We start from the raw sequence: 14,170 nt of genomic DNA on the forward strand, positions 1-14,170 counted from the left end.
TGGAGGAGTTTGTTGGCTCGAGTTGGCCTGCACCGTAATTTGGTGAGCTGAAATACGGAATTCTGTTGGATTTCTTCTCTTCGAGGTAAGAAGCTCGATGTAATTTGTTTAAAACTTCTATGGACTCACTACATATATTGCATATGGCGTGAGAGGAACACAAGGATTTATCAAAGGCCCAGCTCCTCTCCAGAGGCTATTGTTCGGAAGATTTTTGCAGATGTGAAAGCAAAGATTTGTGTTTACCCACGACTCTCTCACAAAATTGTAAATTCTATCATAGCCAATCATATGTTGAGCCCTCTGATATAGCTCTTAGCTTGCAGATGTTTTTGGTAGTTGCTGATAGTTTTGTTGGATAAATGGCTCTTGATGTACATCCATTTTGTTTAATGAAAGTCGCTTCCATTTATCCATAAAAAAAACTATCCGTTGACTGAGAGCTTGGTGAATTTAATTGGGATCAAGGATTGGGTGGTTGTATTCAATAAATTCAAAAAAAAAAAGGCAAAAGGAAATGGGTGACTCTGATTATTTCATTGCTCTAATGATGATTGACCATCTCTTTTTTTCGTCCATTGTTAATTTCGTCTTTCATCTTGAACATCTAAGTCTTTCTTGCCCCAAAAACAAAAAAGAACCAACATGTAAATGTAATTTATTAGATGCAATGCACGAAAAATTAACGGGACGCTCACAAAACTTATAGTCCATGTAGTCGCAATTAATCGATTTAATTAACTTTTGGTGTATGGACTTTATTTCACCAAAGAAAGTGGGCAAAATGGTTGAAGGCCAGAGGCGAACGTTTCTACGGGAAGGTGCCCCCGATGTCGAAGAAAAACCATCTTTCGTTCAGCCTGTGATCTGCTTTCCCGAGCCATCCATCATCATTTGTATGACAAATCAATGACCTCCCCTCCCTCCTTTTTCTTGCAATGGCCTCTCTAGTCCCTGCACCGCACTCTCTCAGTATCCTCACGCTTTCTTTGTCGCTCAAGCTTGCGAAATTGCCATCGGTTTGGTACAATTGAGAATTATTTTGAGCTTCCGTTGCTGTCTATCAACATAAATGGGAACAAATGATATATTCTCGCCTCCTAACCTCGTGTCGGTCATCTCAAGCCTTAAGTGTATCACGTGGCAAATATAACAGATCAATCCTGATACGCATAATACGCGCCTAACCACATGGTTTGTGCAGAGTACGTATTAGCTACATCTCTATCGGTTCATTGCACAAGGCGACCCTGAGTAATTCCGTCGAGTATTTTCTTGTCCCACTAATACGCGGTTTGCCAGATCACGCAGGTCCACGTCAAACCAAGCCTACCCCATACGATGACCCACTTAGGCCCAGGCCCAGGCCCAAGCCCATTATGTCCTAACTCTGTCCGAGGAGCATCAAGCCAGCCCGAGAGAGAGAGAGAGAGAGAGAGAGAGAGAGAGAGGAGTGAAGAAACTCCGGTTGGAGCGAGCGCGATGAAGTTCACGGACTCGCCGGTGATCGAGCTGCGCGTGCGCGACACGCTCCTCTCCCTCCACCAGGACAACGGCTCCATCCACGTCGGCACCTCCGTGTGGCCCTGCTCCCTCGTCCTCGTTAAGTTCGCCGAGCGCTGGGCCCACTCCCGAGACCCCAACCCCTACGCCGCCCTCCTCGACTTCCGCTCCAAGCGCGCCGTCGAGCTCGGCACCGGCTGCGGCGGCGCCGCCATGGGCCTCTTCCTCCTCGGCCTCACCGACGTCGTCCTCACCGACATCCCCGCCGTCATGCCGGCCCTCAAGCACAACCTCAAGCGCAACAAGCCCGCCCTCGGCAAGGCCCTGAAGACCGCCGTGCTCTGCTGGAACAACCCCGACCAGATCAAAGCCCTGAACCCTCCCTTCGACGTCGTGATCGCCACCGACGTGGTCTACATTGAGGAGTCGGTGCGCCATCTCGTGTCGGCTACGGCGGCCCTCGTGAAGCCAGACGGGGTTGTCCTGTTGGGGTACCAGCTGAGGTCTCCGGAGGCGGATAAGCTCTTCTGGGAGCTTTGCGATGAGGCCTTCGACAAGGAGAAGGTGCCGCACGAGCACCTGCACCCTGAGTACGCGTACGAGGAGGCCGATGTCTTCATTCTAAGGAAGAAGAGGAATCATGAGCAGAATTCGTGAGTTTGCTACCTCAGCTGTCTCTGGTTTTTGCTGCTATGCTATGTTTCAATAGGCTAAGGCTTCGAGGAATTGACATTGCGACACGGGATCTGCTTATTCCTGTTTCTTGTCGTGCACATGTTTTGGGTTGATTCGACTTGTTGATCGGACTGCGTAAGTCGGTATGCGAGTGTGCATATCGATAGCAAGAAGTGCTTGTAGCTGTAGGATACATCATCTGAAAACCGACACCTTCTTTGTCTGAAAACAATGAGAACTTTTGCCATAAAGATGAGTGACAGAAGGCTTGATTATGCTCGCAATAAGCCAATGTCATGCTTAGTCTAACAGGAACTTCCGATACTCGGGTGTAATGCTTTCCCATCCAATTGTACCTTTTGATTAGTGATCATGTAAAATCTCTACTGTGTAAAGTACATGCCATCGCCATAGAAGCCATCCTCAAGTGTGACAGTATATGTGCCTTAGTTTATTAAGCTTCGCGCGTCATCCATAGGTTTCAGCAAATTAATCACGATATTGTCAATAGACGAACTCTCGGGAAGTTAAGACAGGGAGCTGAGAAAAGATTTCCTCGGGAATTTGGTGCAGTTGTTAGTATGATTTGTAATCAAACTACACAGAAACTATTGCACCCAATGCATGTTTACTTAAGTAGAAGATGCAATACCCTGAGACCACATGCTGAATAAAGAAAATCTGTATTGCACGATGTTGTCTCTCTGGCGTAGATGGTTGATCTGTCTTGCTGGCCATGCTGGATTTCGGAGAAAACCGGCAGGCTCGATCCTGAGAAACCACTGATAATCCAAGCACGAAACCGGAAATGTCGAGAAAATCCTGTAGAACATGGCACCTGTCCAACCACCTCACTGCAGAAACAGTCGTAACATCCAGCTCCTGGCACCAGCCCTCCCCCACGAAGTTAAAGTGCATAAAGCTTCCATGACTGTATCGTTAAAGATCTCTTGTTGCTCTTTGTATCGGCCTCTCGGTGCTCCCTCCTCTGCCTCACGGACATTGTTACGGACCTAAGCGGCAAGGTCGGGCATGGGTTTCCCGCCAACCAGGGGCCCCTAAATTATCAACCGTTCCAAGGTGAATCTGTAGATTAAGCCGGCATGAGACCAAGTACAGGCTCAAGGCAATGGACTTCCTCCACACGTTCATGTCAGTGGTGTTAAGAATAGTTGTCTTCTTTGATGCCAACATAACTGCTTCTTCTCGGAGCAGTCAATACCGGACACAATTGCAATCGAAGGTCATATGGAACCGTCGTCTTATCCTCCTTTGCCTCTCCTCCAAGCACCACCCTATCGACTTCCTGTAAGAGCCTTCTCCTGGTCACTTCATCAGTGCTACATCAAATACAATAGTCTCGATCGACTTCCCATATGAGCCTTCTCCTGGTAACTTCATCAGTGCTACATCAAATACAATACTCTCAATGAACCGTCTTCTTCTTACAAAATTGACGAGTCAGAAACAATATATGGAAGGGATCGGAGATCGAACAATAAGTGCATTGGCCATTGATCAAGAACCAATCAGGTATCAACTCTTCTCAAGTGTAGCAGATGTGAACAAATAATTCAGCGCTTGATCCATAGCAGCCTAAAGGCCAGGCCAAGTTTATTTCATCTCTCCACAGCAAATGAAGACTCGATTTTGGGACAGTTCTAGATCGAGATGACCAAAAAGAGACCGATACAACATCCCGCCCTCAATACACCAGCCTATACTTGAAAAGCTACAGCACTTTCTCCACAAACACCCTAAGCAGACCACCGTATACTACTTATACTGTAATATGATACAAATCCATGCGGACACTTTCTATGAGACCCACATCGAACTCACACTCACTTTTAGTAACCAACACCGAAGAGTTTCCTGATCCCAGCCTTTTGCTCTGAAGTCAACCTCGTTGGGAACTTGATGTTGAACTTGATCCTCAGGTTACCTTTCTTGGTCGGGTCTTTCTGAAGAGGCATGCCTTCTTTAGGGACTACCTCCTCGTAGTTGGGATGGATCACATTGTTGATGGGGATGGTCAAGCTCCTCCCATCAAGGGTCGTGAGGTGAACTGTGTATCCCGTTAAGGCTTCTGCTAGAGTGATAGTCTTCGTAACAATTAAGTCGTTTCCTTCACGCGTGAACACACTGTGGGGCTTCTCGTCAATGATGAAGACAAGGTCTGCTGGGGTCACGTTTGGCTGCTCATTACCCTTCTCTGGGAAAGTGATCTTCGTTCCCTTCTTCCAGCCTGGTTTTATATCAATTGTCAAGATCTCCTCGACCTGCATAGTCTTCCTGAAGCAATGAAGAGGACAAAGCCATATAAGTTTAACATCCAATTACTTATGTAATTGAGATGTCGAACAAAAGACACACACAAGAAAGAACTATAGACCAAAAATTCAATGTCAGTAATGCGCAATTAAGAACATTAGTTTTTTATCCGCAAACGAAATGCTATTGACACGATCTAATGGTAAACTCCGATTGTCATCTATCAGAAGCGTTATAATTCTTCAAAAAATCTTCTTTAGTGGTCATCTCATTGATCAAAATTACTTCATAAAGCAAGCACGTCAAGTTCATTAATCTACTACGAATGAATGCTAAGATCAAAGCACGTTAAGTACATTAATCTACTACGAATCAACACTAAGATCAATGCGAAAATGAGCTAAGCAAATTCAGTAATCAAATTTAAACATCCAAATTGGATGAACTGTTTTTTTATCCTAAAAAGGATAAACAACCGGGGTAGAACAGACACTTACCCACTCACATCCGCAATCTCTCTAGAGATTTTCATCTTTTTCGTGGTCCCTTTGTAGAGATCCTCCAGGCTGCAAGGCAACCTGTTCTCAATAGGAGGAGCTTTCCTCGAGGCAGACTGGTACGCGGAACCTCCCCTTCCTGCTCCTTCTCCGAAGGAACTAAAGATATCGTCGCCAAAACTGCTACTTGAGAACCTCGAACCTCTCATGCCTCCCATTCCTCCACCACTTCCCATGCTTCCCATTCCACCAAACGGGCTCGAGAACCCAAAGAACTCCGCGAAGATGTCGTCTGCGCTTCTGGGGTTAAACCGGAATGATGTTGGGCCGTCCCCAGTGGAGAAGAAGGTGGTGCCCCCGGGGCCACCGGCATCAGGTGGGGGCATTTGACCCTTCAGGCCATCCTCACCGTACTGATCATAGACCGCTCGTTTTTGCGGATCGCTTAGCACCTGCAGAAGTTTTGACGAAGACAATACACTCTCAAGTCAGATTGAACCAAAAAAAAAAAAGTTTTTTCAATCGAAAATTGATCCGAAAGAACACATCAACCACCTTCCGACAATCATCAATTACGGACCCTGAAGAACTAATCATCAATTCGAGATAAAGTAATGAAACTTTTCGATATAAAACAAGAAGCGACAAATCGACACGGCCGAACAGAGCCTCAGTCCCACAAATTCAACATCATTTCTGCCATTGCAGCCTCAAGCAGACACACCCCAAAGAACCTTCCCAGGTTCAAGATCGTGACACGAGCGGACTAATTTGGATTGGGTACGATTCTTAACTTACATCGTAGGCTTCAGAAATCTGCTTGAACTTGGCCTCGGCTTCCTTCTTGTTGTTGGGGTTCTTGTCGGGGTGCCATTTCATGGCGAGCTTGCGGTAGGCCTTCTTGAGGTCGTCGTCCTTGGCGCTCCTGTCGACGCCCAGAATCTTGTAGTAGTCCACCCCCATCTCCTTCTCCGCCTCCTTCGCTTCTCTTTTCCTCTTCCTCACTTTCGATGCCCCCCTTTTCCCCCTTTTTTCTTCTCTCTCAAGCAAATCTCGAGCAGAAGCTTGGGAGTAAGCTCAGAACGTCTGCAATGGAGAGAGGTCTGCGTTGGTTTTTGGCTATGGCGTGTAGGTGATGGATGTGAGCACCGGTAGAGGCAGAGAGCGTTCTGTGCTGGTGGTGGGGCGTAGGATTTTCCTTTGATTGTTTGAGAATGCCGTCGAATGTTCCAGAATCCCGCGAAAGTTCGTTTCCCTCTTCTTTTTTTTTTTTTTGCCTCTCCTAATCTTTTTATTTTGCTTTTTCTATTTTTCTGGTAAGAAAAAAGAAGAGTATCTTTCAGACTTTTTTTTTTCCAAATTGTATCCTTTTTTTTTCTTTTGTGATAATTGCACAAAGAATTTCAACATTTTTAATAACAAATTAAAAATCCATCTCGACGTTTTGATTATCAAGACGGACAAGTTACATTTTTGAAATTCTGCCTAAATCAAATAGGGGTTCGGTCTTCATTATTTTCCTTCCATTCAAAAAGTTGCTTTCTGATTTAAGCTCGCTTTTAAAATCACTAAAACATCCTTTACTTATTGACTGAAACGTTTATTCACGGAGCGTATTTCTATGGGTTGGGAGTATGTGTTCCACCTTTATCCGCTTTAATTTCTTTTATTCGCACTCTATCCACTCTATAGTAAGTACAGCATTTACACTTTCACAAAAGGAAAACGGTTGTCTTTACCCAAAAGGAAAAAAACGGTTGCACTGAATGGATCAATTGAAAAGGTGCTTGAAACCTTTTTACGGGGTCTTTGTTTTATTTCTTCTCCTTCAAGGAGTATTTTGACCCTACTTTTTTCGAGAAGTGATAATTTTATGTCACCTTTGGTCCTCGGGTTAAGGATTAGAATAAGGACGGGATGAGATGAGATTCAAATATCTATGGATTAAATGACCTCCATGTACCCAGCAAAAACCAAAAAGACCTATATGTCCTATTTAATATGTTTAAAATTTCAAATAAAAATAATTTTTAAAATTTAAAAAAAAATTGCAGAATTGAAGAAGAGAGCTCAAGCCTAGAGGGATGGGATGGTGGTCACCTAACGATGGCTACAACCGTCTAGACAAGGTCGCCTATGGTCTTCGTGACAGCCGACGACCTTAATCCGGCCACCACGGTCCAATCTGGTATCTCTCCCTCCTCTCTCTCTCTTCAAGTGAAGAGAGAAAGGGACGATTTGAGGCGGCAAGCGCTCGACACTGGTCGCCACCAGATGCAGTCGTCATTCGATGAGACCTCTCCGAGGGCTGTGGTGGCTGGTATCGGGCTCCACCGCCCCTCTTGCTTTGCACAATAGAACATGAAAGAAAAAGTTCAATGACATCATTTGAAAATTTGATAAAAAGCAAGGGGCAATTTCATCTTTTCCTAAATAATTATATTCCAATCCTCAGGGTTAGTTTCTTAATACTTTTATCCAGTTATATCTTAATTCCAATCCCAATTCAATCAGCACACAACGAAAGATAGAATTTTAGAAATCTCAGCCAATCTCTTACCCAACTTATCAAACATACCTTACAGTTTGTTAGGAATCGAAAAAATGCAAGAATTCAATTCATTTTACAAGAATTCAATTGAATTTTATTGTTTGGTATCAAAATGACACCAGATTTGTTTAGAACTAGGGAAAAAAAAAAAGTTCCATGGCATCATTGAAAATTTGAGTGAAAGTTAAGGGCATTTTTGTCTTTTCATAAATAATCGTGTCTAAATCCTGGCTCAATGCACCCACTCCTTAGAATTAGCTCCTCAATACTTTTTATCCAGGTATATATCCTAATTCCAATCATAATTCGATCGGCACGAAATGTAGATTAGAATTTTAATGATTTCATCCGACCTCTTATCTGGCCTATCAAATATATCATTTACAACTAAATTGAATTGAACAGATTTCTTTCAAGAATTGATTCCAAACAAGGTGTTAGGAGTTTTCATTCTACGCTTATGTATTTCTTAATTTCTTTTAATTTTTAGCTGGGCTTCAACCCCTTCATTCGACCAAAAAGAAAAGGGCCATCACAGGTTTTTGGGCTTAAGGCGACGGAGGCTGGATCGGGTGAGTCAGCTCAGCCGCTAGGCATCTGGACAATTGGCTCACACGTGGCATTCTTCAATTTTGCTGGCTGTTGGAAGTGGTGCTCCACCACACATTGCCGCACACGTGTGGTAGGTAGAATGCTCATGAAACTCTCCCATTGTCTATCATATTTTTTTCCCCCATATTTTTCCTCTTATTGAGGATTGAGCAAAGCATATAAACATCAATAGAATTTTTAAATGATCTCGCTCACGTTAACGTAATAGTAAGAAAGAATCAATACAATTATCATTCGTTCTTTTATTTATTATAATCTGATTTGTATTTTTTTCATATCATATAATAAAGTAAGATCATCGAGAAATTTTTGACTGAGAAGATAAATAATTAACTTAAGCCAATCAGTAATTGATGGCAACATCTAACGCCTAGAACTTTACCCGCGGTGTCAGAGATCGAAGGACATGCACATTGGCCATTGATCAAGAGCCGATCAGGCATCAACTCTTCTCAGGTGTAGTAGATATGAACAGATAAATCAGCACTTGATTTGTAGCCGCCTGAAGGCCAGGCCAAGTTTATTTCATCTCTTGCCAAATAGCGGAGACTCGAATTTTGGGACAGTTCTAGTTCGAGACGACCAAAACGAGTACCGATACAACATCCCACCCTCAATACACAGCCTATACTTGAAAAGCTACAACTATATTTAATAATAAAATTTAACTTAACTTTACCGTACTTTTCCGTCAATTCAACATTACAATCAATACTTTATTATCTTTTTTTTTTTTTTCAAATTTTCTCTCATATTTTTTCTTATATATAATTTAAATTAATTTTTTAATACTGAATTCTCTCGATTAATTAACATTTTTCCTCAATTTTTACACATTTTACTCAATTTAATAATACAATCATTATCTTTTTTTTTTTCAAATTATATTGTACATTATATTCTCCACAAACACCCTAAGCAGACCACCGTATACAACTTATACTGTAACATGATGCAACTGAGACCCACATCGAACTCACACTCCCTTTTATTAACTAGCGGCGAAGAGTTTCCTGATCCCAGCCTTCTGCTCTGAAGTCAACCTCATCGGAAACTTGACATTGAACTTGATCCTCAGGTTACCCTTCTTGGTCGGGTCATTCTGAAGAGGCATGCCTTGCTTGGGGACTAGCTCCTCGTAGTCGGGATGGATCACATTATTGATGGGGATGGTCAGGCTCCTCCCATCAAGGGTCGTGAGGTGAACTGTGTATCCCGTTAAGGCTTCCGCTGGAGTGATAGTCTTCGTAACAATTAAGTCGCTTCCATCACGCTCGAACAAACTGTGGGGCTTCTCGTCGACAATGAAGACAAGGTCAGCCGGGGTCACGTTCGGCTTTTTATTACCCTTCTCCGTGAAAGTGATCTTCGTTCCCTTCTTCCAGCCTGGTTTTATATCAATTGTCAATATCTCTTCGACCTGCGTAGTCTTCCTGAACCGATGAAGAGGACAAAAGCATATAAGTTAACATCCAATTACTTATGTAATTGAGCTGTCGACCAGAAGACATACACAAGAAAGAACTATAGACCAAGACTTCAATTTCAGTAATGCGCAATTAACACCACTAGTTTTTTTATCCGCAAACAAGATGCTATTGACACGATCTGATGGTAAACTCCGATTGTCTTATATCAGAAGTGTTATAATTCTTAAAGAATCTTCTTTAGTGGTCATCTCACTGATCAAACTTACTTCGATAAAGCAAGCACGTTAAGTACATTAATCTACTATGAATGGACGCTAAGATCAATGCGGAAATAAGCTGCGCAAATTCAGGAATCAAATTTAAACATCTAAATTCAATGAACTGCTTTTTATCCTAAAAAGGATGAACAACGGAGCTAGAACAGACGCTTACCCAAACACATCAGCAATCTCTCTAGAGATTTTCATCTTTTTCGTGGTCCCTTTGTAGAGATCCTCCAGGCTGCAAGGCAACCTGTTCTCAATAGGGGGAGCTTTTCTCGGGGCAGACTGGGACGCGGAACCTCCCCCTCCTGCTCCTTCTCCGAAGGAACTAAAGATATCGTTGCCAAAAATGCTACTAGAGAAACTCGAACCCCTCATGCCTCCCATTCCTCCACCACCACTTCCCATGCCTCCCGTTTCACCAAACGGGCTTGAAAACCCAAAAAACTCCGCGAAAGGGTCATCTGAGCTTCTGGGGACGGTGGTGCCCCCGCGGCCACGGGCATTAGGTGGGGGCATTTGACCCTTCAGGCCTTCCTCACCGTACTGATCATAGACGGCTCGTTTTTCCGGATCGCTTAGCACCTGCAGAAGTTTCGATGAAGACAATACACTCTCTCAAGTCCGATTGAACCAAAAAAAAAAAAAAAGTTCATTCAATCGGAAATTGATCCGAAAGAACACATCAACCACCTTCCGACAATCATCAATTACATACCCTGAAGAACTTATCATCAATTCAAGATAAAGTATAAAACTTTTCGACATAATTCAAGAAGCGAGAAATCGACACGGCCGAATAGATCCTCAGTCTCACAAATTCAACATCGATCATTTTCGCCATTGCAACCTTAAGAAGACACACCCCAAAGAACCTTCCCAGGTTCAAGATCGCGACACAAGCGGACTAATTTGGATTGGGTACGATTCTTGACTTACATGGTACGCTTTGGATATCTGCTTGAACTTGGCCTCGGCTGCCTTCTTGAGGTCGCCGTCCTTGGCGCTCCTGTCGACACCCAGGATCTTGTAGTAGTCCACCACCATCTCTTTCTCCGCCTACTTTGCTTCACTCTTCCTCTTCCTCACTGTCGATGCCCCCTTTTCCCCTTTTTTCTTCTCTCTCAAGCAAATCTCGAGCAGAAGCTTGTGAGTAAGCTCAGAGCGTCTTCAATGGAGAGTGCACTGTGTTGGTTTTTGGCTATGGCGAGTAAGTGATGGATGCGAGGTCTGTCTTTTCGACTTTTCTTTTTTTCCCTCCCTCCTAATCTTTTCGTTTTGCTTTTCCATTGTTCTGATAAGAAAAGTAAAGAGAATCTTTCAGACATTTTTTTTCCGAAATTGTATCTTTTTTTTTTCTTTTGTGATAATTGCACAAAGAATTCCAACATTTTTAAAAACAAACTAGAAATCCATCTCGACGTTTTGATTATTGACAAAAGACGTACAAGTTACAAATTCGAAATTCTGCGCATATCGAATAGGGTAAATTGCACTGGTGGTCCAAAATATTTTACAAATGTTTCATTATAGTACAAAAAGTTTTTTTTCGCTATATGATGTTACAAAATGTTTCAAAGTTGTTTCATGATGGTACAAACCGTCAATTGTTCCTAACGCCGTTAACATTTTGCTGACGTGGCGCGTCCTATGTGTCACTTTTGTTACGTGGAACCAATCATAGTGAACCACGTCATTTAAGAAAAAATAAAATTTTAAAAAGTCCAAAAAAATTCAAAAAATAATTTAAAAAATACGAAAGAGTAAAAAATTTGAAAAAAAATAAATTTTTTTAAAATTTTGGTTAAATTTATTTTTCAAAAATTTAAATTTTTAAAATTTTTTTAAATACAAAAAATACAAAAAAGAGTAAAACTTTAGAAAAAATAAAAATTATTTAAAAATATTGAAAATTTTAAAATTATTTTTAAATAATTTAAAATTTTTAAATTTTTAATTTTTTAAATTTTTTAAATAATCTTTTTAAATCCTTTTTTTTTTTTTCCCTGTTTTTTTCCTTTTCTCCCCCCTTTTTCCTTCCCCTTCTTTTTCCTTTCCTCTTATTCCTTTTCCCTTTCCCCTCCTCCCCTTTCTTTTCCCTTTCCCTTTCCCCTTTCCCTTAAAAGTTTCCCCTTTTTTTTCCCCTTTTTTCCCCTTTTTCGCCTTATTTTAAATTTTTCGGCCACGTCAGCAAGGAGGTGACACGTAGTAGCCACGTCAGCGTCGGTTTGACGGCGTCAAGCTCGAGTTGACGGTTTGTACCATCATGAAACAACTTTGAAACATTTTGTATTATCATATAGCGAAAAAAACTTTTTGGATCATAATGAAATATTTATAAAATATTTTGGACCACCAGTACAATTTACCCTATCAAATAAGGATCGATCTCCATTATTTTCCTTCTATCGAAAACTTTTTTCTCATTTAAGGTCACTTTTTGAATTACTCATCCATTATCGATTTTTTTTTTAATTATAAAAAAAATCCCATGAACTTAATATATTAAAATAAAAATCTTAAATATCTAATAAAAGAATACAGATAGTCTTATTAGTATCAAATTTAAAACTTCTTGATCACCAAACGAGAATCAAATCTAAAATCTCTTGATCACCAAATGAGAGATGCGTCAGTGCACTATACATTCTCTTGATATTATGAAACATCCTTTATGCATTGGCTGGGACCTATCACTGAGCATATTTCTATGGGCTGGGAGTATGCGCTCCACCTTTATCCGCTTTGGTTTCTTTTATTCGCGCTCTATCTACCCCTAGTATGTATTGTTGTCACGCTTTCAGAAAAAGAAAAATGCTTGCCCTGAGTAGATCAATTAAAAGTCTTGAAACCTTTCACGGGTTCTTTGTTTTATCTCTTCTCCTTCAAGAAGTATTCTGACCCCTCCTTCTCGAGAAGTGATATTTTTATGTCGCGTTTGATCGTTGGGTTAGAGATTAGAATAAGGTCGGGATGGGATGGGCTTCAAAAATCCTTGGGCAAATGACCTATATGTACCCAGCAAAAAACAAAAAGACCTATATGTCCTATATTTAATATGTTTAAATTTTTTAAATAAAACTAATTTTCGAAATTAAAAAAAAAACTGCAGAATTGAAGGATAGAGCTAAGGCCCAGGGGGGGGACGGGTGGTGGTTGCCCGATGATGTCCACCACCGTCCCGACGAGGTCGCTTGTGGTCTCTGTGACGACCGGCGACCTCGATTCGGCCACCCCGGCCACATCTGCTGCCTCTCCCTTTCTCTCTCTTCGAGTGAAGATAGAAATGGACGATGTGGGGCTGTCGGAGCTTGACGCCGGCCACCACCGGACGATGTCGCCGTTCGACGGGACCTCTCCGAGGGCTGTGGTGGCTGGTTCGAGTTCTATTGCCCCTCTTGCTCTGCACAGTAGAATATGGGGAAAAAAAATTTCAACGACATCATTCGAAAATTTGACAGAAAGCTATGGGCATTTTCGTCTTTTCATAAATACTCTTACTCTAATCTGTCCTCAACCCTCCCTCGTTTGGATTAGCTCCTTAATACTTTTATCCAGGTATATCCTAATTCCAATCCCAATTCGATTGGCACCCAATGAAAGATATAATTTTAGAAATCTCAGCTGACCTCATATCCGGCCTATCAAACATATCTTACAGTTTGTTTGGAATTCTAAAAAATACAATAATTCAATTCATTTTGCAAGAATTCAATTGAATTTTGTTGTTTGGTATCAAAATGACATCAGATTTGTTTTAAAAATGAAAGACTTACATTGAAATTCAAATCAGGCCAAAATCAACTAGATTTAGCAAGAATTCAATTCATTTGGAACTAACAATCTTAATTTTAAAAATTTACAATCTTTTAAAGAGAATTTACTCTCTTTTAAATGCAATCTAAACAAAATAATTCAATTCAATTTAGTTTAATTTCTCAGTTTGCATTTGGTATCGGAGTAAAGTTGTCACTCTACTTAATTCTACTCAACTTTCTGAAAGTGAAGACAAGATTGATGTTTATTGTTAAAACATTAATTATAATAATTGTTATGAAAAAATATGTGAGAAAATTTAATATAAAATTAATAAAAAAGATTTAAAAAAGTAATGAATAGTTATGCTAATTTAGTATTATAAATTATTTATAATAATAATTAAAAAATTATGTAAGAGAATTTTTCATTAAAATGAACAAAGATAATAAAAAAAGTTGTTATTTTATTATTGAATTAAGAGAAAAATAAAGTTGAATTTTTTTTTATAAATAAAATGATGGGCAGCAGTGATGGCAACCTTATCGCTCCCCGTTACATAATATTCGGGCTCTCGTGTTCAACCGCGAACATATCAGACGAACTGAA

At 40.9% G+C, this 14,170-nt stretch overlaps 3 protein-coding genes across 3 annotated transcripts; 1 reads left to right on the forward strand and 2 right to left on the reverse strand.

Moving 5' to 3' along the window:
* The first annotated feature begins 1,405 nt into the window (after positions 1-1,405).
* On the forward strand, positions 1,406-2,636 carry LOC116204507 (EEF1A lysine methyltransferase 3). Its single transcript, XM_031536627.1, has one exon. It carries the CDS (start codon positions 1,483-1,485, stop codon positions 2,158-2,160), a length of 678 nt encoding a protein of 225 aa, XP_031392487.1. The 5' UTR covers positions 1,406-1,482; the 3' UTR covers positions 2,161-2,636.
* Positions 2,637-3,665: 1,029 nt separating this feature from the next.
* Positions 3,666-6,183, reverse strand: LOC116204506 (dnaJ homolog subfamily B member 13-like). The gene is made up of 3 exons (XM_031536626.1): positions 5,748-6,183; positions 4,950-5,401; positions 3,666-4,473 (listed from the first exon to the last, which is right to left on the reverse strand). Exons 1-3 carry the CDS (start codon positions 5,910-5,912, stop codon positions 4,029-4,031), a joined length of 1,062 nt encoding a protein of 353 aa, XP_031392486.1. The 5' UTR covers positions 5,913-6,183; the 3' UTR covers positions 3,666-4,028.
* A 2,775-nt stretch (positions 6,184-8,958) lies between these two features.
* On the reverse strand, positions 8,959-11,081 carry LOC116205964 (dnaJ homolog subfamily B member 4-like). The gene is made up of 3 exons (XM_031538678.1): positions 10,745-11,081; positions 9,975-10,390; positions 8,959-9,545 (listed from the first exon to the last, which is right to left on the reverse strand). Exons 1-3 carry the CDS (start codon positions 10,850-10,852, stop codon positions 9,104-9,106), a joined length of 966 nt encoding a protein of 321 aa, XP_031394538.1. The 5' UTR covers positions 10,853-11,081; the 3' UTR covers positions 8,959-9,103.
* Between the last annotated feature and the right edge of the window lie 3,089 nt (positions 11,082-14,170).

Source organism: Punica granatum, chromosome 4 (genome assembly GCF_007655135.1).
Source record: "Punica granatum isolate Tunisia-2019 chromosome 4, ASM765513v2, whole genome shotgun sequence".
Classification (NCBI taxonomy): domain Eukaryota; kingdom Viridiplantae; phylum Streptophyta; class Magnoliopsida; order Myrtales; family Lythraceae; genus Punica; species Punica granatum.